The 23151-nt window shown below is 45.9% G+C and overlaps 15 protein-coding genes across 15 annotated transcripts; 7 read left to right on the plus strand and 8 right to left on the minus strand.

The window, feature by feature from the left end:
- Positions 1 to 444, minus strand: LOC139763708 (histone H2A-like; the record flags this gene model as incomplete). The annotated part of the gene is made up of 1 exon (XM_071690031.1): positions 1 to 444. A coding segment is annotated over exon 1 (363 nt), but the record flags the coding sequence as incomplete, so codon positions are not given.
- Positions 445 to 584: 140 nt separating this feature from the next.
- LOC139763570 (histone H2B) lies at positions 585 to 1080 on the plus strand. The gene has a single exon (XM_071689776.1). The coding sequence runs from the start codon at positions 658 to 660 to the stop codon at positions 1027 to 1029; it is 372 nt and encodes a 123-aa protein (XP_071545877.1). The 5' UTR covers positions 585 to 657; the 3' UTR covers positions 1030 to 1080.
- A 374-nt stretch (positions 1081 to 1454) lies between these two features.
- On the minus strand, positions 1455 to 1968 carry LOC139763571 (histone H3). Its single transcript, XM_071689777.1, has one exon. The coding sequence runs from the start codon at positions 1915 to 1917 to the stop codon at positions 1507 to 1509; it is 411 nt and encodes a 136-aa protein (XP_071545878.1). The 5' UTR covers positions 1918 to 1968; the 3' UTR covers positions 1455 to 1506.
- A 338-nt stretch (positions 1969 to 2306) lies between these two features.
- Positions 2307 to 2769, plus strand: LOC139763572 (histone H4). The gene has a single exon (XM_071689778.1). It carries the CDS (start codon positions 2373 to 2375, stop codon positions 2682 to 2684), a length of 312 nt encoding a protein of 103 aa, XP_071545879.1. The 5' UTR covers positions 2307 to 2372; the 3' UTR covers positions 2685 to 2769.
- A 2756-nt stretch (positions 2770 to 5525) lies between these two features.
- On the minus strand, positions 5526 to 6045 carry LOC139763573 (histone H2A). The gene has a single exon (XM_071689779.1). The coding sequence runs from the start codon at positions 5963 to 5965 to the stop codon at positions 5594 to 5596; it is 372 nt and encodes a 123-aa protein (XP_071545880.1). The 5' UTR covers positions 5966 to 6045; the 3' UTR covers positions 5526 to 5593.
- Positions 6046 to 6197: 152 nt separating this feature from the next.
- Positions 6198 to 6682, plus strand: LOC139763574 (histone H2B). Its single transcript, XM_071689780.1, has one exon. It carries the CDS (start codon positions 6260 to 6262, stop codon positions 6629 to 6631), a length of 372 nt encoding a protein of 123 aa, XP_071545881.1. The 5' UTR covers positions 6198 to 6259; the 3' UTR covers positions 6632 to 6682.
- A 374-nt stretch (positions 6683 to 7056) lies between these two features.
- LOC139763575 (histone H3) lies at positions 7057 to 7569 on the minus strand. The gene has a single exon (XM_071689781.1). The coding sequence runs from the start codon at positions 7517 to 7519 to the stop codon at positions 7109 to 7111; it is 411 nt and encodes a 136-aa protein (XP_071545882.1). The 5' UTR covers positions 7520 to 7569; the 3' UTR covers positions 7057 to 7108.
- A 339-nt stretch (positions 7570 to 7908) lies between these two features.
- Positions 7909 to 8371, plus strand: LOC139763576 (histone H4). Its single transcript, XM_071689782.1, has one exon. It carries the CDS (start codon positions 7975 to 7977, stop codon positions 8284 to 8286), a length of 312 nt encoding a protein of 103 aa, XP_071545883.1. The 5' UTR covers positions 7909 to 7974; the 3' UTR covers positions 8287 to 8371.
- Positions 8372 to 11221: 2850 nt separating this feature from the next.
- LOC139763577 (histone H2A) lies at positions 11222 to 11741 on the minus strand. The gene has a single exon (XM_071689783.1). The coding sequence runs from the start codon at positions 11659 to 11661 to the stop codon at positions 11290 to 11292; it is 372 nt and encodes a 123-aa protein (XP_071545884.1). The 5' UTR covers positions 11662 to 11741; the 3' UTR covers positions 11222 to 11289.
- A 152-nt stretch (positions 11742 to 11893) lies between these two features.
- Positions 11894 to 12378, plus strand: LOC139763578 (histone H2B). The gene has a single exon (XM_071689784.1). It carries the CDS (start codon positions 11956 to 11958, stop codon positions 12325 to 12327), a length of 372 nt encoding a protein of 123 aa, XP_071545885.1. The 5' UTR covers positions 11894 to 11955; the 3' UTR covers positions 12328 to 12378.
- A 374-nt stretch (positions 12379 to 12752) lies between these two features.
- On the minus strand, positions 12753 to 13265 carry LOC139763579 (histone H3). Its single transcript, XM_071689785.1, has one exon. The coding sequence runs from the start codon at positions 13213 to 13215 to the stop codon at positions 12805 to 12807; it is 411 nt and encodes a 136-aa protein (XP_071545886.1). The 5' UTR covers positions 13216 to 13265; the 3' UTR covers positions 12753 to 12804.
- A 339-nt stretch (positions 13266 to 13604) lies between these two features.
- On the plus strand, positions 13605 to 14067 carry LOC139763581 (histone H4). The gene has a single exon (XM_071689786.1). It carries the CDS (start codon positions 13671 to 13673, stop codon positions 13980 to 13982), a length of 312 nt encoding a protein of 103 aa, XP_071545887.1. The 5' UTR covers positions 13605 to 13670; the 3' UTR covers positions 13983 to 14067.
- Positions 14068 to 16600: 2533 nt separating this feature from the next.
- Positions 16601 to 17120, minus strand: LOC139763582 (histone H2A). Its single transcript, XM_071689787.1, has one exon. The coding sequence runs from the start codon at positions 17038 to 17040 to the stop codon at positions 16669 to 16671; it is 372 nt and encodes a 123-aa protein (XP_071545888.1). The 5' UTR covers positions 17041 to 17120; the 3' UTR covers positions 16601 to 16668.
- Positions 17121 to 17272: 152 nt separating this feature from the next.
- LOC139763583 (histone H2B) lies at positions 17273 to 17757 on the plus strand. Its single transcript, XM_071689788.1, has one exon. It carries the CDS (start codon positions 17335 to 17337, stop codon positions 17704 to 17706), a length of 372 nt encoding a protein of 123 aa, XP_071545889.1. The 5' UTR covers positions 17273 to 17334; the 3' UTR covers positions 17707 to 17757.
- Positions 17758 to 18131: 374 nt separating this feature from the next.
- LOC139763584 (histone H3) lies at positions 18132 to 18645 on the minus strand. Its single transcript, XM_071689791.1, has one exon. The coding sequence runs from the start codon at positions 18592 to 18594 to the stop codon at positions 18184 to 18186; it is 411 nt and encodes a 136-aa protein (XP_071545892.1). The 5' UTR covers positions 18595 to 18645; the 3' UTR covers positions 18132 to 18183.
- Between the last annotated feature and the right edge of the window lie 4506 nt (positions 18646 to 23151).

A 23151-nucleotide genomic window follows, 5' to 3' on the forward strand; every position in this document is an offset into this window, starting at 1 on the left:
TTCCGTCTTCTTGGGAAGGAGGACAGCCTGAATGTTAGGCAGGACACCTCCCTGGGCAATGGTGACACCAGAGAGAAGCTTGTTGAGTTCCTCGTCATTACGGATGGCCAGCTGCAAGTGACGAGGGATGATACGAGTCTTCTTGTTGTCACGGGCAGCGTTACCGGCTAACTCTAGTACTTCAGCGGCCAGGTACTCCATGACAGCTGCCAGGTAGACTGGGGCACCAGCACCGACACGTTCGGCGTAGTTTCCCTTGCGCAGAAGGCGGTGGATTCTACCTACGGGAAACTGGAGTCCCGCTCGACTGGAGCGACTCTTGGACTTGCCCTTGACTTTGCCTCCCTTGCCTCGTCCTGACATGGTGGTGCTAGTAATACGGCTACTGCTGCTGCTGCTGAGAGAGAGTTCTCTACTCGAGAGAGAGAGAAAATGAATGCGTAGCAATTTGGTGCGAGCATCGCTTATATACCCCCGCTCAGGATCAAGCGAGGCGGCGGCCGACGCCAAACAACCAATGAGCGCGCTCGGCCTGGGCGAGGAGCAAAAGCTGAGTAACCTGTGGCATATATAAGGCCAAGCTCGGGAGTGGCTTCTCATTCTAGCCGCGATCATCGCCGCCACGTAACCTCCCCACTCACTACCGTCGCCGTCGTTATGCCTCCCAAAGCATCAGGAAAGGCTGCCAAGAAGGCTGGAAAAGCTCAGAAAGCCATCGCTAAGGGCGATAAGAAGAAGAAGCGCAGGAGGAAGGAGAGCTACAGTATCTACATCTACAAGGTTCTCAAACAGGTTCACCCGGACACCGGTATCTCTTCCAAGGCCATGTCCATTATGAACTCTTTCGTGAACGACATTTTTGAACGTATCGCTGCTGAGGCTTCCCGCCTTGCCCACTACAACAAACGCTCCACCATCACCAGTCGGGAGATCCAGACTGCTGTTCGACTTCTTTTACCTGGTGAACTGGCCAAGCACGCCGTGTCCGAGGGTACAAAAGCTGTTACCAAGTACACCTCTTCTAAGTAAGAAGTTGTTCCTACTTCTTCCTCCCCTAAACTCGGCTCCATTGGAGCCACACATTATTACAAAAGAGATCATTGTTGGACCAAATGATGATGATGATACTACTATTTATAATGAATAATTAGAAAAGTGATATCAACGACATCACGATTCAATTGTTAAGACACTTACTTAACCCGTTTTATATATATTTTTCTATTGTAGGTTAGCCTGGAAGGAAATAAAAGTAAAAAAAAAACAAAAAAAACACAGGACCCTACCTAACTAAATTTCGCTTGTTTGCATTAATTACCGGTAGCTAGCTTTTAAATGAAAAGTAGCAGTACCTACCTACTAGTTATCACGAATACAATTACTATTAGTTGTTCTTATTAGGTAGAGAGAGAGGTTGGTTGTCATGATCAAAAATTCTTTTGCAAGTTAGATTTTGGCCCTAAGAAGGGCCTAGTTTTTCCAATGAGGAAGACCTACAAGAGTGGCTTAGGCGCGTTCTCCTCGAATACGACGTGCCAGCTGGATGTCTTTGGGCATGATGGTGACACGCTTGGCGTGAATGGCGCACAAGTTGGTATCTTCAAAGAGACCCACCAGGTATGCTTCAGAGGCTTCCTGAAGGGCCATGACGGCAGACGACTGGAAACGTAGATCTGTCTTGAAGTCTTGTGCAATCTCTCGCACAAGACGCTGGAAGGGTAGCTTTCTGATGAGTAACTCGGTGCTTTTCTGGTAACGTCGGATTTCACGCAGAGCCACAGTTCCAGGCCTATAACGGTGAGGCTTCTTAACACCACCAGTAGCAGGAGCAGATTTACGAGCTGCCTTAGTGGCCAGCTGTTTGCGAGGGGCCTTGCCTCCTGTAGACTTGCGAGCAGTCTGCTTGGTTCGAGCCATTTCTGGAGCAGTCACTACAGTAGTAGTACGTATGAGCGAGTAGTGTTCGAGGAGCGCGAGTGCGAGCCCGTTTTATGCAGCAGCTAGCTGCAACTTCGTGCCTCCCTATTGGCTGAATGAGAGCCGTAAGCTCCGCCCACTCTTCCTCACTTGATCCGCATGAAGGTTGAAAAGCTATTTTTCACCTTTTTCTATAGGTTTTCTTAGAGGAAGATAAAAATTGATGATATCATAAGATCGAGCTTGATATCTTATCTATGTTGCATAAGAGAAAGAGTAAAAAAAGTGTAATTTTCACAGGAAAAAGACACGAAAATAGGCAGAGAAGGTAGAACTGCTACTATCACGTCCATCCAAGGGGGATATATACGTTGGAGCTGAGTTGGTGTGCATTACATTGGAGAGCGGAGCGGCGAGAAACGTATCAAAGCAGACCGCAGCAGAGGTGAGACAAGATGACTGGTCGCGGCAAGGGAGGCAAGGGGCTCGGAAAGGGAGGCGCCAAGCGTCATCGCAAGGTTCTTCGTGACAACATTCAGGGAATCACAAAGCCTGCCATTCGTCGTCTTGCTCGCCGTGGAGGAGTCAAACGTATCTCTGGCCTGATCTATGAAGAAACCCGTGGTGTACTCAAGGTTTTCTTAGAAAACGTCATCCGTGATGCTGTCACCTACACTGAGCACGCCAAGAGGAAAACAGTCACTGCCATGGATGTGGTTTATGCTCTCAAACGCCAGGGCAGAACTCTATACGGATTTGGCGGTTAAGATTATTCTTCCTCTTGCAAGACCATGCCAATGGCACAAACAGAAATCAATCGGACCTTTTTAAGGTCCACAAATAATCTCAAAAGATATCTTATTAGACAAAAAACATTTATATTCATATTCTCTATAACTTCATACACTTAGGTCATAAAAATTGATGAAATTCTTATAGAACGTTTTGGGTAGCAGACTTCCTAAAGAGTACTTTCATACACTTAGGGCATTAAAAATAATGACATTCTTCTATATCATTTTGGATAGCAAACTTACATAATGGTAGGAGAGGCCCCTTCAATGCCATCTATTTCTACGTAGAGTGTATGTTTTATTTATCTGTCAGAGAGAAATTAAGGGAATTTTCTATTGCATTTGGACATGCCTTGAGGCAGAGGAGAGCAAAGACATGTGAAAGGCTAAGTATGTGGTAAAATGGTAGGTGCTTGGTGGTGGATTAATGGTTGGGTAGCAGCAGGCAGGCAGGCTTGGAAAAGCGTAGGAAGGAGAGAGGGAGGAACCCGTTCAATGGCATTGATTTGCAGAGTGCATATTTGTTTGTCAGAGAGAAATTAAGGGAATTTTCTATTGCATTTGGACATGCCTTGAGGCAGAGGAGAGCAAAGACATGTGAAAGGCTAAGTATGTGGTAAAATGGTAGGTGCTTGGTGGTGGATTAATGGTTGGGTAGCAGCAGGCAGGCAGGCTTGGAAAAGCGTAGGTAGGAGAGAGGGAGGAACCCGTTCAATGGCATTGATTTGCAGAGTGCATATTTGTTTGTCAGAGAGAAATTAAGGGAATTTTCTATTGCATTTGGACATGCCTTGAGGCAGAGGAGAGCAAAGACATGTGAAAGGCTAAGTATGTGGTAAAATGGTAGGTGCTTGGTGGTGGATTAATGGTTGGGTAGCAGCAGGCAGGCAGGCAGGCTTGGAAAAGCGTAGGTAGGAGAGAGGGAGGAACCCGTTCAATGGCATTGATTTGCAGAGTGCATATTTGTTTGTCAGAGAGAAATTAAGGGAATTTTCTATTGCATTTGGACATGCCTTGAGGCAGAGGAGAGCAAAGACATGTGAAAGGCTAAGTATGTGGTAAAATGGTAGGTGCTTGGTGGTGGATTAATGGTTGGGTAGCAGCAGGCAGGCAGGCTTGGAAAAGCGTAGGTAGGAGAGAGGGAGGAACCCGTTCAATGGCATTGATTTGCAGAGTGCATATTTGTTTGTCAGAGAGAAATTAAGGGAATTTTCTATTGCATTTGGACATGCCTTGAGGCAGAGGAGAGCAAAGACATGTGAAAGGCTAAGTATGTGGTAAAATGGTAGGTGCTTGGTGGTGGATTAATGGTTGGGTAGCAGCAGGCAGGCAGGCAGGCTTGGAAAAGCGTAGGTAGGAGAGAGGGAGGAACCCGTTCAATGGCATTGATTTGCAGAGTGCATATTTGTTTGTCAGAGAGAAATTAAGGGAATTTTCTATTGCATTTGGACATGCCTTGAGGCAGAGGAGAGCAAAGACATGTGAAAGGCTAAGTATGTGGTAAAATGGTAGGTGCTTGGTGGTGGATTAATGGTTGGGTAGCAGCAGGCAGGCAGGCTTGGAAAAGCGTAGGTAGGAGAGAGGGAGGAACCCGTTCAATGGCATTGATTTGCAGAGTGCATATTTGTTTGTCAGAGAGAAATTAAGGGAATTTTCTATTGCATTTGGACATGCCTTGAGGCAGAGGAGAGCAAAGACATGTGAAAGGCTAAGTATGTGGTAAAATGGTAGGTGCTTGGTGGTGGATTAATGGTTGGGTAGCAGCAGGCAGGCAGGCAGGCTTGGAAAAGCGTAGGTAGGAGAGAGGGAGGAACCCGTTCAATGGCATTGATTTGCAGAGTGCATATTTGTTTGTCAGAGAGAAATTAAGGGAATTTTCTATTGCATTTGGACATGCCTTGAGGCAGAGGAGAGCAAAGACATGTGAAAGGCTAAGTATGTGGTAAAATGGTAGGTGCTTGGTGGTGGATTAATGGTTGGGTAGCAGCAGGCAGGCAGGCTTGGAAAAGCGTAGGTAGGAGAGAGGGAGGAACCCGTTCAATGGCATTGATTTGCAGAGTGCATATTTGTTTGTCAGAGAGAAATTAAGGGAATTTTCTATTGCATTTGGACATGCCTTGAGGCAGAGGAGAGCAAAGACATGTGAAAGGCTAAGTATGTGGTAAAATGGTAGGTGCTTGGTGGTGGATTAATGGTTGGGTAGCAGCAGGCAGGCAGGCAGGCTTGGAAAAGCGTAGGTAGGAGAGAGGGAGGGAGGAACCCGTTCAATCCCATCTTTTTCGAGACTGGAGGTTTGAAAAAGGGGTTTAACGGGTCTGGGTACCTATATATATAATGAAATACTTGCTTGCCATTGGCTGATAGTTATCTGCCAATGAGGAGGCTTTATTTTATACACTATGGTTAGTGATAAGGTTGTAATTCTCCTGTATCGTTGTGGAAAATTATCCGTAAGGATGTAATGTAGTGTATCTCTTGTTTGGCCCCTCCCTCCCTCCGACCAACCAACCGTCTGCCTGCTTCTTGGTTTTCTTTTATGATCGATTTGGATTTGGGGGTAGCTTAAATAAATGGATGGAATAGAGCGTGCAGGGCTTTTCATTCTATTTTACGATGTCTGTAGATGGAAAATTATCTATTATCTTATGCTTATAAAAATAAATGAATTCATATATATATGTGTGTGTGTGTCTATTTTTTTATAAAGTATACGCTTGTGAATGAGGGAGTGAAAAGAAATAGAAAGATTAATAACGTTAGTAAGCATAGAGTTAGTTATGAGTGAGTATGTCTTGCTTGATATCCCTTTAAGAATTTATTTGTGGCTCCAAGAGGAGCCTGATTTTTTTGGTTCATCATCATGATTATATCATCTTGATCATCTACTTCTTTTCCGTCTTCTTGGGAAGGAGGACAGCCTGAATGTTAGGCAGGACACCTCCCTGGGCAATGGTGACACCAGAGAGAAGCTTGTTGAGTTCCTCGTCATTACGGATGGCCAGCTGCAAGTGACGAGGGATGATACGAGTCTTCTTGTTGTCACGGGCAGCGTTACCGGCTAACTCTAGTACTTCAGCGGCCAGGTACTCCATGACAGCTGCCAGGTAGACTGGGGCACCAGCACCGACACGTTCGGCGTAGTTTCCCTTGCGCAGAAGGCGGTGGATTCTACCTACGGGAAACTGGAGTCCCGCTCGACTGGAGCGACTCTTGGACTTGCCCTTGACTTTGCCTCCCTTGCCTCGTCCTGACATGGTGGTGCTAGTAATACGGCTACTGCTGCTGCTGCTGAGAGAGAGTTCTCTACTCGAGAGAGAGAGAAAATGAATGCGTAGCAATTTGGTGCGAGCATCGCTTATATACCCCCGCTCAGGATCAAGCGAGGCGGCGGCCGACGCCAAACAACCAATGAGCGCGCTCGGCCTGGGCGAGGAGCAAAAGCTGAGTAACCTGTGGCATATATAAGGCCAAGCTCGGGAGTGGCTTCTCATTCTAGCCGCGATCATCGCCGCCACGTAACCTCCCCACTCACTACCGTCGCCGTCGTTATGCCTCCCAAAGCATCAGGAAAGGCTGCCAAGAAGGCTGGAAAAGCTCAGAAAGCCATCGCTAAGGGCGATAAGAAGAAGAAGCGCAGGAGGAAGGAGAGCTACAGTATCTACATCTACAAGGTTCTCAAACAGGTTCACCCGGACACCGGTATCTCTTCCAAGGCCATGTCCATTATGAACTCTTTCGTGAACGACATTTTTGAACGTATCGCTGCTGAGGCTTCCCGCCTTGCCCACTACAACAAACGCTCCACCATCACCAGTCGGGAGATCCAGACTGCTGTTCGACTTCTTTTACCTGGTGAACTGGCCAAGCACGCCGTGTCCGAGGGTACAAAAGCTGTTACCAAGTACACCTCTTCTAAGTAAGAAGTTGTTCCTACTTCTTCCTCCCCTAAACTCGGCTCCATTGGAGCCACACATTATTACAAAAGAGATCATTGTTGGACCAAATGATGATGATGATACTACTATTTATAATGAATAATTAGAAAAGTGATATCAACGACATCACGATTCAATTGTTAAGACACTTACTTAACCCGTTTTATATATATTTTTCTATTGTAGGTTAGCCTGGAAGGAAATAAAAGTAAAAAAAAAACAAAAAAAACACAGGACCCTACCTAACTAAATTTCGCTTGTTTGCATTAATTACCGGTAGCTAGCTTTTAAATGAAAAGTAGCAGTACCTACCTACTAGTTATCACGAATACAATTACTATTAGTTGTTCTTATTAGGTAGAGAGAGAGGTTGGTTGTCATGATCAAAAATTCTTTTGCAAGTTAGATTTTGGCCCTAAGAAGGGCCTAGTTTTTCCAATGAGGAAGACCTACAAGAGTGGCTTAGGCGCGTTCTCCTCGAATACGACGTGCCAGCTGGATGTCTTTGGGCATGATGGTGACACGCTTGGCGTGAATGGCGCACAAGTTGGTATCTTCAAAGAGACCCACCAGGTATGCTTCAGAGGCTTCCTGAAGGGCCATGACGGCAGACGACTGGAAACGTAGATCTGTCTTGAAGTCTTGTGCAATCTCTCGCACAAGACGCTGGAAGGGTAGCTTTCTGATGAGTAACTCGGTGCTTTTCTGGTAACGTCGGATTTCACGCAGAGCCACAGTTCCAGGCCTATAACGGTGAGGCTTCTTAACACCACCAGTAGCAGGAGCAGATTTACGAGCTGCCTTAGTGGCCAGCTGTTTGCGAGGGGCCTTGCCTCCTGTAGACTTGCGAGCAGTCTGCTTGGTTCGAGCCATTTCTGGAGCAGTCACTACAGTAGTAGTACGTATGAGCGAGTAGTGTTCGAGGAGCGCGAGTGCGAGCCCGTTTTATGCAGCAGCTAGCTGCAACTTCGTGCCTCCCTATTGGCTGAATGAGAGCCGTAAGCTCCGCCCACTCTTCCTCACTTGATCCGCATGAAGGTTGAAAAGCTATTTTTCACCTTTTTCTATAGGTTTTCTTAGAGGAAGATAAAAATTGATGATATCATAAGATCGAGCTTGATATCTTATCTATGTTGCATAAGAGAAAGAGTAAAAAAAGTGTAATTTTCACAGGAAAAAGACACGAAAATAGGCAGAGAAGGTAGAACTGCTACTATCACGTCCATCCAAGGGGGATATATACGTTGGAGCTGAGTTGGTGTGCATTACATTGGAGAGCGGAGCGGCGAGAAACGTATCAAAGCAGACCGCAGCAGAGGTGAGACAAGATGACTGGTCGCGGCAAGGGAGGCAAGGGGCTCGGAAAGGGAGGCGCCAAGCGTCATCGCAAGGTTCTTCGTGACAACATTCAGGGAATCACAAAGCCTGCCATTCGTCGTCTTGCTCGCCGTGGAGGAGTCAAACGTATCTCTGGCCTGATCTATGAAGAAACCCGTGGTGTACTCAAGGTTTTCTTAGAAAACGTCATCCGTGATGCTGTCACCTACACTGAGCACGCCAAGAGGAAAACAGTCACTGCCATGGATGTGGTTTATGCTCTCAAACGCCAGGGCAGAACTCTATACGGATTTGGCGGTTAAGATTATTCTTCCTCTTGCAAGACCATGCCAATGGCACAAACAGAAATCAATCGGACCTTTTTAAGGTCCACAAATAATCTCAAAAGATATCTTATTAGACAAAAAACATTTATATTCATATTCTCTATAACTTCATACACTTAGGTCATAAAAATTGATGAAATTCTTATAGAACGTTTTGGGTAGCAGACTTCCTAAAGAGTACTTTCATACACTTAGGGCATTAAAAATAATGACATTCTTCTATATCATTTTGGATAGCAAACTTACATAATGGTAGGAGAGGCCCCTTCAATGCCATCTATTTCTACGTAGAGTGTATGTTTTATTTATCTGTCAGAGAGAAATTAAGGGAATTTTCTATTGCATTTGGACATGCCTTGAGGCAGAGGAGAGCAAAGACATGTGAAAGGCTAAGTATGTGGTAAAATGGTAGGTGCTTGGTGGTGGATTAATGGTTGGGTAGCAGCAGGCAGGCAGGCTTGGAAAAGCGTAGGTAGGAGAGAGGGAGGAACCCGTTCAATGGCATTGATTTGCAGAGTGCATATTTGTTTGTCAGAGAGAAATTAAGGGAATTTTCTATTGCATTTGGACATGCCTTGAGGCAGAGGAGAGCAAAGACATGTGAAAGGCTAAGTATGTGGTAAAATGGTAGGTGCTTGGTGGTGGATTAATGGTTGGGTAGCAGCAGGCAGGCAGGCAGGCTTGGAAAAGCGTAGGTAGGAGAGAGGGAGGAACCCGTTCAATGGCATTGATTTGCAGAGTGCATATTTGTTTGTCAGAGAGAAATTAAGGGAATTTTCTATTGCATTTGGACATGCCTTGAGGCAGAGGAGAGCAAAGACATGTGAAAGGCTAAGTATGTGGTAAAATGGTAGGTGCTTGGTGGTGGATTAATGGTTGGGTAGCAGCAGGCAGGCAGGCTTGGAAAAGCGTAGGTAGGAGAGAGGGAGGAACCCGTTCAATGGCATTGATTTGCAGAGTGCATATTTGTTTGTCAGAGAGAAATTAAGGGAATTTTCTATTGCATTTGGACATGCCTTGAGGCAGAGGAGAGCAAAGACATGTGAAAGGCTAAGTATGTGGTAAAATGGTAGGTGCTTGGTGGTGGATTAATGGTTGGGTAGCAGCAGGCAGGCAGGCTTGGAAAAGCGTAGGTAGGAGAGAGGGAGGAACCCGTTCAATGGCATTGATTTGCAGAGTGCATATTTGTTTGTCAGAGAGAAATTAAGGGGCAGGCCTTGGAAAAGCGTAGGTAGGAGAGAGGGAGGAACCCGTTCAATGGCATTGATTTGCAGAGTGCATATTTGTTTGTCAGAGAGAAATTAAGGGAATTTTCTATTGCATTTGGACATGCCTTGAGGCAGAGGAGAGCAAAGACATGTGAAAGGCTAAGTATGTGGTAAAATGGTAGGTGCTTGGTGGTGGATTAATGGTTGGGTAGCAGCAGGCAGGCAGGCAGGCTTGGAAAAGCGTAGGTAGGAGAGAGGGAGGAACCCGTTCAATGGCATTGATTTGCAGAGTGCATATTTGTTTGTCAGAGAGAAATTAAGGGAATTTTCTATTGCATTTGGACATGCCTTGAGGCAGAGGAGAGCAAAGACATGTGAAAGGCTAAGTATGTGGTAAAATGGTAGGTGCTTGGTGGTGGATTAATGGTTGGGTAGCAGCAGGCAGGCAGGCTTGGAAAAGCGTAGGTAGGAGAGAGGGAGGAACCCGTTCAATGGCATTGATTTGCAGAGTGCATATTTGTTTGTCAGAGAGAAATTAAGGGAATTTTCTATTGCATTTGGACATGCCTTGAGGCAGAGGAGAGCAAAGACATGTGAAAGGCTAAGTATGTGGTAAAATGGTAGGTGCTTGGTGGTGGATTAATGGTTGGGTAGCAGCAGGCAGGCAGGCTTGGAAAAGCGTAGGTAGGAGAGAGGGAGGAACCCGTTCAATGGCATTGATTTGCAGAGTGCATATTTGTTTGTCAGAGAGAAATTAAGGGAATTTTCTATTGCATTTGGACATGCCTTGAGGCAGAGGAGAGCAAAGACATGTGAAAGGCTAAGTATGTGGTAAAATGGTAGGTGCTTGGTGGTGGATTAATGGTTGGGTAGCAGCAGGCAGGCAGGCTTGGAAAAGCGTAGGTAGGAGAGAGGGAGGAACCCGTTCAATGGCATTGATTTGCAGAGTGCATATTTGTTTGTCAGAGAGAAATTAAGGGAATTTTCTATTGCATTTGGACATGCCTTGAGGCAGAGGAGAGCAAAGACATGTGAAAGGCTAAGTATGTGGTAAAATGGTAGGTGCTTGGTGGTGGATTAATGGTTGGGTAGCAGCAGGCAGGCAGGCAGGCTTGGAAAAGCGTAGGTAGGAGAGAGGGAGGGAGGAACCCGTTCAATCCCATCTTTTTCGAGACTGGAGGTTTGAAAAAGGGGTTTAACGGGTCTGGGTACCTATATATATAATGAAATACTTGCTTGCCATTGGCTGATAGTTATCTGCCAATGAGGAGGCTTTATTTTATACACTATGGTTAGTGATAAGGTTGTAATTCTCCTGTATCGTTGTGGAAAATTATCCGTAAGGATGTAATGTAGTGTATCTCTTGTTTGGCCCCTCCCTCCCTCCGACCAACCAACCGTCTGCCTGCTTCTTGGTTTTCTTTTATGATCGATTTGGATTTGGGGGTAGCTTAAATAAATGGATGGAATAGAGCGTGCAGGGCTTTTCATTCTATTTTACGATGTCTGTAGATGGAAAATTATCTATTATCTTATGCTTATAAAAATAAATGAATTCATATATATATGTGTGTGTGTGTCTATTTTTTTATAAAGTATACGCTTGTGAATGAGGGAGTGAAAAGAAATAGAAAGATTAATAACGTTAGTAAGCATAGAGTTAGTTATGAGTGAGTATGTCTTGCTTGATATCCCTTTAAGAATTTATTTGTGGCTCCAAGAGGAGCCTGATTTTTTTGGTTCATCATCATGATTATATCATCTTGATCATCTACTTCTTTTCCGTCTTCTTGGGAAGGAGGACAGCCTGAATGTTAGGCAGGACACCTCCCTGGGCAATGGTGACACCAGAGAGAAGCTTGTTGAGTTCCTCGTCATTACGGATGGCCAGCTGCAAGTGACGAGGGATGATACGAGTCTTCTTGTTGTCACGGGCAGCGTTACCGGCTAACTCTAGTACTTCAGCGGCCAGGTACTCCATGACAGCTGCCAGGTAGACTGGGGCACCAGCACCGACACGTTCGGCGTAGTTTCCCTTGCGCAGAAGGCGGTGGATTCTACCTACGGGAAACTGGAGTCCCGCTCGACTGGAGCGACTCTTGGACTTGCCCTTGACTTTGCCTCCCTTGCCTCGTCCTGACATGGTGGTGCTAGTAATACGGCTACTGCTGCTGCTGCTGAGAGAGAGTTCTCTACTCGAGAGAGAGAGAAAATGAATGCGTAGCAATTTGGTGCGAGCATCGCTTATATACCCCCGCTCAGGATCAAGCGAGGCGGCGGCCGACGCCAAACAACCAATGAGCGCGCTCGGCCTGGGCGAGGAGCAAAAGCTGAGTAACCTGTGGCATATATAAGGCCAAGCTCGGGAGTGGCTTCTCATTCTAGCCGCGATCATCGCCGCCACGTAACCTCCCCACTCACTACCGTCGCCGTCGTTATGCCTCCCAAAGCATCAGGAAAGGCTGCCAAGAAGGCTGGAAAAGCTCAGAAAGCCATCGCTAAGGGCGATAAGAAGAAGAAGCGCAGGAGGAAGGAGAGCTACAGTATCTACATCTACAAGGTTCTCAAACAGGTTCACCCGGACACCGGTATCTCTTCCAAGGCCATGTCCATTATGAACTCTTTCGTGAACGACATTTTTGAACGTATCGCTGCTGAGGCTTCCCGCCTTGCCCACTACAACAAACGCTCCACCATCACCAGTCGGGAGATCCAGACTGCTGTTCGACTTCTTTTACCTGGTGAACTGGCCAAGCACGCCGTGTCCGAGGGTACAAAAGCTGTTACCAAGTACACCTCTTCTAAGTAAGAAGTTGTTCCTACTTCTTCCTCCCCTAAACTCGGCTCCATTGGAGCCACACATTATTACAAAAGAGATCATTGTTGGACCAAATGATGATGATGATACTACTATTTATAATGAATAATTAGAAAAGTGATATCAACGACATCACGATTCAATTGTTAAGACACTTACTTAACCCGTTTTATATATATTTTTCTATTGTAGGTTAGCCTGGAAGGAAATAAAAGTAAAAAAAAAACAAAAAAAACACAGGACCCTACCTAACTAAATTTCGCTTGTTTGCATTAATTACCGGTAGCTAGCTTTTAAATGAAAAGTAGCAGTACCTACCTACTAGTTATCACGAATACAATTACTATTAGTTGTTCTTATTAGGTAGAGAGAGAGGTTGGTTGTCATGATCAAAAATTCTTTTGCAAGTTAGATTTTGGCCCTAAGAAGGGCCTAGTTTTTCCAATGAGGAAGACCTACAAGAGTGGCTTAGGCGCGTTCTCCTCGAATACGACGTGCCAGCTGGATGTCTTTGGGCATGATGGTGACACGCTTGGCGTGAATGGCGCACAAGTTGGTATCTTCAAAGAGACCCACCAGGTATGCTTCAGAGGCTTCCTGAAGGGCCATGACGGCAGACGACTGGAAACGTAGATCTGTCTTGAAGTCTTGTGCAATCTCTCGCACAAGACGCTGGAAGGGTAGCTTTCTGATGAGTAACTCGGTGCTTTTCTGGTAACGTCGGATTTCACGCAGAGCCACAGTTCCAGGCCTATAACGGTGAGGCTTCTTAACACCACCAGTAGCAGGAGCAGATTTACGAGCTGCCTTAGTGGCCAGCTGTTTGCGAGGGGCCTTGCCTCCTGTAGACTTGCGAGCAGTCTGCTTGGTTCGAGCCATTTCTGGAGCAGTCACTACAGTAGTAGTACGTATGAGCGAGTAGTGTTCGAGGAGCGCGAGTGCGAGCCCGTTTTATGCAGCAGCTAGCTGCAACTTCGTGCCTCCCTATTGGCTGAATGAGAGCCGTAAGCTCCGCCCACTCTTCCTCACTTGATCCGCATGAAGGTTGAAAAGCTATTTTTCACCTTTTTCTATAGGTTTTCTTAGAGGAAGATAAAAATTGATGATATCATAAGATCGAGCTTGATATCTTATCTATGTTGCATAAGAGAAAGAGTAAAAAAAGTGTAATTTTCACAGGAAAAAGACACGAAAATAGGCAGAGAAGGTAGAACTGCTACTATCACGTCCATCCAAGGGGGATATATACGTTGGAGCTGAGTTGGTGTGCATTACATTGGAGAGCGGAGCGGCGAGAAACGTATCAAAGCAGACCGCAGCAGAGGTGAGACAAGATGACTGGTCGCGGCAAGGGAGGCAAGGGGCTCGGAAAGGGAGGCGCCAAGCGTCATCGCAAGGTTCTTCGTGACAACATTCAGGGAATCACAAAGCCTGCCATTCGTCGTCTTGCTCGCCGTGGAGGAGTCAAACGTATCTCTGGCCTGATCTATGAAGAAACCCGTGGTGTACTCAAGGTTTTCTTAGAAAACGTCATCCGTGATGCTGTCACCTACACTGAGCACGCCAAGAGGAAAACAGTCACTGCCATGGATGTGGTTTATGCTCTCAAACGCCAGGGCAGAACTCTATACGGATTTGGCGGTTAAGATTATTCTTCCTCTTGCAAGACCATGCCAATGGCACAAACAGAAATCAATCGGACCTTTTTAAGGTCCACAAATAATCTCAAAAGATATCTTATTAGACAAAAAACATTTATATTCATATTCTCTATAACTTCATACACTTAGGTCATAAAAATTGATGAAATTCTTATAGAACGTTTTGGGTAGCAGACTTCCTAAAGAGTACTTTCATACACTTAGGGCATTAAAAATAATGACATTCTTCTATATCATTTTGGATAGCAAACTTACATAATGGTAGGAGAGGCCCCTTCAATGCCATCTATTTCTACGTAGAGTGTATGTTTTATTTATCTGTCAGAGAGAAATTAAGGGAATTTTCTATTGCATTTGGACATGCCTTGAGGCAGAGGAGAGCAAAGACATGTGAAAGGCTAAGTATGTGGTAAAATGGTAGGTGCTTGGTGGTGGATTAATGGTTGGGTAGCAGCAGGCAGGCAGGCTTGGAAAAGCGTAGGTAGGAGAGAGGGAGGAACCCGTTCAATGGCATTGATTTGCAGAGTGCATATTTGTTTGTCAGAGAGAAATTAAGGGAATTTTCTATTGCATTTGGACATGCCTTGAGGCAGAGGAGAGCAAAGACATGTGAAAGGCTAAGTATGTGGTAAAATGGTAGGTGCTTGGTGGTGGATTAATGGTTGGGTAGCAGCAGGCAGGCAGGCTTGGAAAAGCGTAGGTAGGAGAGAGGGAGGAACCCGTTCAATGGCATTGATTTGCAGAGTGCATATTTGTTTGTCAGAGAGAAATTAAGGGAATTTTCTATTGCATTTGGACATGCCTTGAGGCAGAGGAGAGCAAAGACATGTGAAAGGCTAAGTATGTGGTAAAATGGTAGGTGCTTGGTGGTGGATTAATGGTTGGGTAGCAGCAGGCAGGCAGGCAGGCTTGGAAAAGCGTAGGTAGGAGAGAGGGAGGAACCCGTTCAATGGCATTGATTTGCAGAGTGCATATTTGTTTGTCAGAGAGAAATTAAGGGAATTTTCTATTGCATTTGGACATGCCTTGAGGCAGAGGAGAGCAAAGACATGTGAAAGGCTAAGTATGTGGTAAAATGGTAGGTGCTTGGTGGTGGATTAATGGTTGGGTAGCAGCAGGCAGGCAGGCTTGGAAAAGCGTAGGTAGGAGAGAGGGAGGAACCCGTTCAATGGCATTGATTTGCAGAGTGCATATTTGTTTGTCAGAGAGAAATTAAGGGAATTTTCTATTGCATTTGGACATGCCTTGAGGCAGAGGAGAGCAAAGACATGTGAAAGGCTAAGTATGTGGTAAAATGGTAGGTGCTTGGTGGTGGATTAATGGTTGGGTAGCAGCAGGCAGGCAGGCAGGCTTGGAAAAGCGTAGGTAGGAGAGAGGGAGGAACCCGTTCAATGGCATTGATTTGCAGAGTGCATATTTGTTTGTCAGAGAGAAATTAAGGGAATTTTCTATTGCATTTGGACATGCCTTGAGGCAGAGGAGAGCAAAGACATGTGAAAGGCTAAGTATGTGGTAAAATGGTAGGTGCTTGGTGGTGGATTAATGGTTGGGTAGCAGCAGGCAGGCAGGCTTGGAAAAGCGTAGGTAGGAGAGAGGGAGGAACCCGTTCAATGGCATTGATTTGCAGAGTGCATATTTGTTTGTCAGAGAGAAATTAAGGGAATTTTCTATTGCATTTGGACATGCCTTGAGGCAGAGGAGAGCAAAGACATGTGAAAGGCTAAGTATGTGGTAAAATGGTAGGTGCTTGGTGGTGGATTAATGGTTGGGTAGCAGCAGGCAGGCAGGCTTGGAAAAGCGTAGGTAGGAGAGAGGGAGGAACCCGTTCAATGGCATTGATTTGCAGAGTGCATATTTGTTTGTCAGAGAGAAATTAAGGGAATTTTCTATTGCATTTGGACATGCCTTGAGGCAGAGGAGAGCAAAGACATGTGAAAGGCTAAGTATGTGGTAAAATGGTAGGTGCTTGGTGGTGGATTAATGGTTGGGTAGCAGCAGGCAGGCAGGCAGGCTTGGAAAAGCGTAGGTAGGAGAGAGGGAGGGAGGAACCCGTTCAATCCCATCTTTTTCGAGACTGGAGGTTTGAAAAAGGGGTTTAACGGGTCTGGGTACCTATATATATAATGAAATACTTGCTTGCCATTGGCTGATAGTTATCTGCCAATGAGGAGGCTTTATTTTATACACTATGGTTAGTGATAAGGTTGTAATTCTCCTGTATCGTTGTGGAAAATTATCCGTAAGGATGTAATGTAGTGTATCTCTTGTTTGGCCCCTCCCTCCCTCCGACCAACCAACCGTCTGCCTGCTTCTTGGTTTTCTTTTATGATCGATTTGGATTTGGGGGTAGCTTAAATAAATGGATGGAATAGAGCGTGCAGGGCTTTTCATTCTATTTTACGATGTCTGTAGATGGAAAATTATCTATTATCTTATGCTTATAAAAATAAATGAATTCATATATATATGTGTGTGTGTGTCTATTTTTTTATAAAGTATACGCTTGTGAATGAGGGAGTGAAAAGAAATAGAAAGATTAATAACGTTAGTAAGCATAGAGTTAGTTATGAGTGAGTATGTCTTGCTTGATATCCCTTTAAGAATTTATTTGTGGCTCCAAGAGGAGCCTGATTTTTTTGGTTCATCATCATGATTATATCATCTTGATCATCTACTTCTTTTCCGTCTTCTTGGGAAGGAGGACAGCCTGAATGTTAGGCAGGACACCTCCCTGGGCAATGGTGACACCAGAGAGAAGCTTGTTGAGTTCCTCGTCATTACGGATGGCCAGCTGCAAGTGACGAGGGATGATACGAGTCTTCTTGTTGTCACGGGCAGCGTTACCGGCTAACTCTAGTACTTCAGCGGCCAGGTACTCCATGACAGCTGCCAGGTAGACTGGGGCACCAGCACCGACACGTTCGGCGTAGTTTCCCTTGCGCAGAAGGCGGTGGATTCTACCTACGGGAAACTGGAGTCCCGCTCGACTGGAGCGACTCTTGGACTTGCCCTTGACTTTGCCTCCCTTGCCTCGTCCTGACATGGTGGTGCTAGTAATACGGCTACTGCTGCTGCTGCTGAGAGAGAGTTCTCTACTCGAGAGAGAGAGAAAATGAATGCGTAGCAATTTGGTGCGAGCATCGCTTATATACCCCCGCTCAGGATCAAGCGAGGCGGCGGCCGACGCCAAACAACCAATGAGCGCGCTCGGCCTGGGCGAGGAGCAAAAGCTGAGTAACCTGTGGCATATATAAGGCCAAGCTCGGGAGTGGCTTCTCATTCTAGCCGCGATCATCGCCGCCACGTAACCTCCCCACTCACTACCGTCGCCGTCGTTATGCCTCCCAAAGCATCAGGAAAGGCTGCCAAGAAGGCTGGAAAAGCTCAGAAAGCCATCGCTAAGGGCGATAAGAAGAAGAAGCGCAGGAGGAAGGAGAGCTACAGTATCTACATCTACAAGGTTCTCAAACAGGTTCACCCGGACACCGGTATCTCTTCCAAGGCCATGTCCATTATGAACTCTTTCGTGAACGACATTTTTGAACGTATCGCTGCTGAGGCTTCCCGCCTTGCCCACTACAACAAACGCTCCACCATCACCAGTCGGGAGATCCAGACTGCTGTTCGACTTCTTTTACCTGGTGAACTGGCCAAGCACGCCGTGTCCGAGGGTACAAAAGCTGTTACCAAGTACACCTCTTCTAAGTAAGAAGTTGTTCCTACTTCTTCCTCCCCTAAACTCGGCTCCATTGGAGCCACACATTATTACAAAAGAGATCATTGTTGGACCAAATGATGATGATGATACTACTATTTATAATGAATAATTAGAAAAGTGATATCAACGACATCACGATTCAATTGTTAAGACACTTACTTAACCCGTTTTATATATATTTTTCTATTGTAGGTTAGCCTGGAAGGAAATAAAAGTAAAAAAAAAACAAAAAAAACACAGGACCCTACCTAACTAAATTTCGCTTGTTTGCATTAATTACCGGTAGCTAGCTTTTAAATGAAAAGTAGCAGTACCTACCTACTAGTTATCACGAATACAATTACTATTAGTTGTTCTTATTAGGTAGAGAGAGAGGTTGGTTGTCATGATCAAAAATTCTTTTGCAAGTTAGATTTTGGCCCTAAGAAGGGCCTAGTTTTTCCAATGAGGAAGACCTACAAGAGTGGCTTAGGCGCGTTCTCCTCGAATACGACGTGCCAGCTGGATGTCTTTGGGCATGATGGTGACACGCTTGGCGTGAATGGCGCACAAGTTGGTATCTTCAAAGAGACCCACCAGGTATGCTTCAGAGGCTTCCTGAAGGGCCATGACGGCAGACGACTGGAAACGTAGATCTGTCTTGAAGTCTTGTGCAATCTCTCGCACAAGACGCTGGAAGGGTAGCTTTCTGATGAGTAACTCGGTGCTTTTCTGGTAACGTCGGATTTCACGCAGAGCCACAGTTCCAGGCCTATAACGGTGAGGCTTCTTAACACCACCAGTAGCAGGAGCAGATTTACGAGCTGCCTTAGTGGCCAGCTGTTTGCGAGGGGCCTTGCCTCCTGTAGACTTGCGAGCAGTCTGCTTGGTTCGAGCCATTTCTGGAGCAGTCACTACAGTAGTAGTACGTATGAGCGAGTAGTGTTCGAGGAGCGAATGAATGAATGAATGATGATAGAAAAGTCCCTTCCGAGGAGGGGCGGGAAAGGAGAGGGGGGGAAAGAGCAAGAAATTGTAAGAGGAAGTGAATTTCAGTGGGAGGAAAAGGGCCAGGGCTCAACCCAGCTTGCATTGGAAATGTGTTGATGAGAGCGGAGGCCAAGGGTTTTTTTTTTTATTTTTTTTTTTTTTTTTTTTTTTTTTTTTTTTTTTTTAGGAGATGGATCAGATGTCTGACTGATGGCCACTGATGTTACCAAGACGTTCCCAGCCTTTTTTTTTTTTTTTTTTCTTTTTTTTTAAATTCGAGGAGATGGATCAAATTTCTGACTGATGGCCACTGATGTTACCAAGACTCTTCCTCCATGGACTTAGCAGTAAGATCTATAGAGGTTTTTAGTTCGTTAATATATTGGCACTGGATGTTGTTCAGGTTGTATATTGAACATGTTACCTGGGTGGTCTATTCCCAGGAGATTGTTGAAGTAATCAATCCAGTGCGTGTGATGAATTTGAAATCGCTCTACTTGTCTTTCAAACAGTTCCCTCCAGTAGATGTTTAGAGGAGGGATTCGTGCTCTCTCGTGAAGTACTGTGTTCCTGACGAACTCGTGCCATTTGATGTTAAAAATCCAACGTAGAGCTTTGTTCTGGATGACTTGGAGTGCACGGATGTTGGATTTGGCTCCGAGTTCGAGAGCTGATGGGGCGTATGTGATAAGAGGTCGTATTAATGCCTTGTAGAGGTGCAATTTGGTTTTGAATTGCGCCTCTCTGAATCTATACAATTTCGCGAGCTCCGCTCTCGCGATAGCCGCCCTGGATTGTAGATGGTGGTTCATTCTCAGGTGTACATCATAGTTTAGGCCCAGGACAATGTTGGTGTTTGAGATAGGAATGGGCGCCTGACGGTGTATTTGGGAGTGTAGGTAGACATTAGTTATGTTGTATCTCTGACGTACATTAAAGTAGGATATGTTGGATTTTGCAGGATTTGTTTTAATCCTCCATTTTAACTCCCAGAGCGATACGTGGTCAATTTCCTGTTGGGCTCTATTGATTAAGTGAGTGAGGATTCTGGCTCTGATTAGCTGTGTGACATCATCTGCATACTGGAGAGTGATGGAGTCCGGGTGTATCGGATTGGGAAGATCATTTGAATAGAGTGTGTAGAGAGTGGGGGCCAGCACGGAGCCTTGGGGTACACCGGCATTAAGGAAGAAGTAGTTTGAGTAAGTGTTTCTGTATTTGATTCGGGTTTTTCTGTTGCTAAGATAGTTAGAGAGAAGCTTAATGGTGGGGCGTGGGAGTTGGAATTGGGTGCTTAGTTTGTACCTCAATCCATCGTGCCACACGGTGTCAAAGGCTTTTTCAACATCTTTTGTGAATAGTGCGGTCATTTTGCGTGGCCGCGTGTTGTTTCTTATGTAGTTCGTAATGATGTTGAGTTCATCTTGTGTGGAGCGATGTTGGTGAAAGCCAAACTGTTTGTGTGAGAGTAGGTTGTTGTTTGTGAGGTGTTGTCTAAGTCTGTTGTTTATAATTCTTTCAAATGTCTTCCCAATGGACTCCAGTAGGCTGATGGGTCTGTAGTTCATGGGGTCTCTGTTGGTTTTGTTGGGTTTGGGAATCATTATGGTTGTTGCTGTTTTGAAAGCCGCGGGAAAATAGCCAGAGGCTAGTGCCGCGTTGAAGAGGGAGGTGATGGCTCTAATTGTGTTGTTGGGGAGTTGTGTGAGTAGTTGGTAACCAATACCTGAGTTACCTGGGGCTACTTTGGGTGATTTGAGAAGGAGGAATTTGACCTCGATCGATCTTATGGGAGTTGTGAGTAGGTGGTCGTGTGAAAGCGATTGGAGATGTATGATCTGTTCTGGGTAGAAGTGAGTGGGTCTGTTTTGTATGTGTTGTGTGACAATTTGAGTGTTTTCGTACGCCAAAGGGTGAGGTGGGTGCGGGTGAAAGATACCTTCCCAGTGTTTTTGAAAAATGTTGGCAATGTCTTGTGGGTTATGGTGTAGGGTGTTGTTGTCTTTTAGCCCATCGAAGTTTGTTATCGGTGCTCCTTTGAGTTTTCGGATTCTGTTCCAAAATTCTCGAGGAGATTTGATACGGTGTAGTTCTGTTGTGGTGATAAGAGATTTCCAGTGTCTGTTGTGGTCTTCTAGAAGGCTGTTGAGTGTGTGGTTTCGTAGGGAGGTGAGGTCCCATTGTACTAGGCCCAATCGACGTCTGTTTTGTTCGAAGCGTCGACGGTAGCACGACAGAAGTCTTTTTGTTTTTGGAGAAGGAAAGAAGGAATATCTTGAAGTGTATGAAGATTTGGGGATAGAGTTGTTAGCTGCCTGTGTGATTGTTCCATGTATATGTTCTATTTCTGTGTCTATTAGTGTTATTGGGTGGTTTTCATAATTTGTGGTGTATGTGCAGTTGGAGAGAGTGTCTTTGAAGCTCTCCCAGTCCGCTCTATTGTAGTTGTAGTGTGAGGGTGATGGGACGAGGATAGGGTTAGGCGAGAGATGAAGAAGGATAGGGATGTGGTCGGAACCACACAGTGGTCCTGGAGACAAGTAATTATGAAGATAATTGCTGGCTCTGTTGGAGAAGACAAGATCAGGTCTGCCTTTTCCTCCTTGGCCAGTGAAGACAGTGTGGAAGAAAGGTCCAAGGAAGTTAAGACGTTTGTAAGAGTATAGAGTGAATAAGTCATCACCATGAGAATTGTTTCTGTTGTGGTGGAAGGTTCTGTGTTGGGCGTTGAGGTCAGCTAGAAGGTAGACTGGGATATGTGTGTGGTTGAAGACTGTGTAGAGATCATGAAGTGGAATGGTAGTGTTGGGTCGAGAGTATGTGGTGCAGAAGATAATCAAGCCATGTATTGTTTTTATCTTGACTGCTAGAAAGTGTTCGTATTGCCATGAGGTGGCGAGGTATTCGTGTTCGATGGTGTTGCGTGTGAGGATGGCGACTCCCTCGTGTCTACTGTCTGGAGACTGTCGTGATGTGTACCCGTGATGTCTAATCTTGTACCCGTTGGTGATACATGTGCTGTTAAGTATCACAACATCGGGTCTCTTCTCTTCGAGAAGTGTGGCAATCAGGTAACGGTTACTGCGATAGCTACGCACGTTAAATTGTAAGATCTTAAGCATTTACGATTTTTGGAAGTTCGGCGGCCTTCTGAGTTTAGTGTCGAGGGTCGTTGTCCCACCGTTGAGGTGTCTAACATTGAGCATGCTTCTGGTAACGAGTCGGGAGTTCTCTGGTGAGGGTTCAGGGGGGGTGAGAGGAGAGGAGAGAGGGGAGGAGGGAGGGGAGGTGAGAGGGGGGGGGAGAGGGTGTACGTCGACTATTTGAATGTCGGGTTCGACCAGAGGAGGGTTGTCAGGTATGTTGGCAAGGTTAGGTTTTGGGGCAACTCTGGGAGGGTTAGGCGTAGGTAGGGAGGGGGTGGGTGGAGAGGGGAGATTGGTGTGTGAAGGTTCAGGGGGGGCAGTAGGATTGTTGGTGTTGGGTTGGGGGGTTGTGGATGGAGTTGTGTTAGGGGGGACGGAGGGGGTATTGGAAGTTGGGAGGGTGACAGGTTGAGTTGTTGGGGGAGAGTTGGGAGTGTTGCTGGGGGATACGGTTTCGTTAGGGGTCAGGGTGGCTGACAAGACAGGGGTCGGAGAGGGATGGTTGTTGGAAGTGGAGCTGAGGAGTTCAGGTGGAGTTTGTACATTTGGTAAGTTGTTGTGAGCAAGCAACAAGTCGAAGATTCGAATAAACTCCGACTTGTCTTCCCCGCTCAGGAATAATGCCTTCAGGTAGCACGCGTGCATCCTGCCTTGTAGGGTGAGGAGGTCTGAGGAGTTCGTGGATGGGGTAGGAGAGGCTTGGGTGGCAGGGGGAGGAGCAGCAGCAGCAGCCACTGTAGCATAGAGGTGAGGGTTTGTGGAAGGAGGTGAGTCGGATTTTTGTGCTTGACGCACTTCACGAAGTTGCTTCTTTTTGCTTGGGCACAGTCCAGATACAGCAACGTGATTGCCTTTGCAGTTGACGCACTTCGGTGTCTGAACCTGGCATTCACGGTAACTATGACCAGTTTCCGCGCATTGGCTACACGTTTGGTGGGGTTCCTTACAGTTCTTCGTTTCGTGTCCGAATTGCAAACATTTAAAGCATTGCCGGACGTCGATAAATTCTTCCTTTTTTAGGGATCTTGCGGGCATCGAGATCATGGGAAACAGGATTCCTCGGGAGAGCAGGCGATCGGCCTCGGTCGGATTGGTGCATTGAATTTTTAGTGTCCTGGAGTTACTGGGTTTGTAAACACTAATGACGTTAACTTCGTTATTTTCGCCATTGATGGCTTCAGCAATCTCCAAGGGGTTGAGGGACAAGATAGACGCATCGACATTATAAGCAACAACGGTGCATCTAGCTTGAAGGGGACGGTCTTGAACGATTTGGTAGTGATTTTTAGAAAGTACTTCGAGGAGAGGCTTCGATAGGATT

This window comes from Panulirus ornatus, chromosome 47, assembly GCF_036320965.1.
Source record: "Panulirus ornatus isolate Po-2019 chromosome 47, ASM3632096v1, whole genome shotgun sequence".
NCBI classification, from domain to species: domain Eukaryota; kingdom Metazoa; phylum Arthropoda; class Malacostraca; order Decapoda; family Palinuridae; genus Panulirus; species Panulirus ornatus.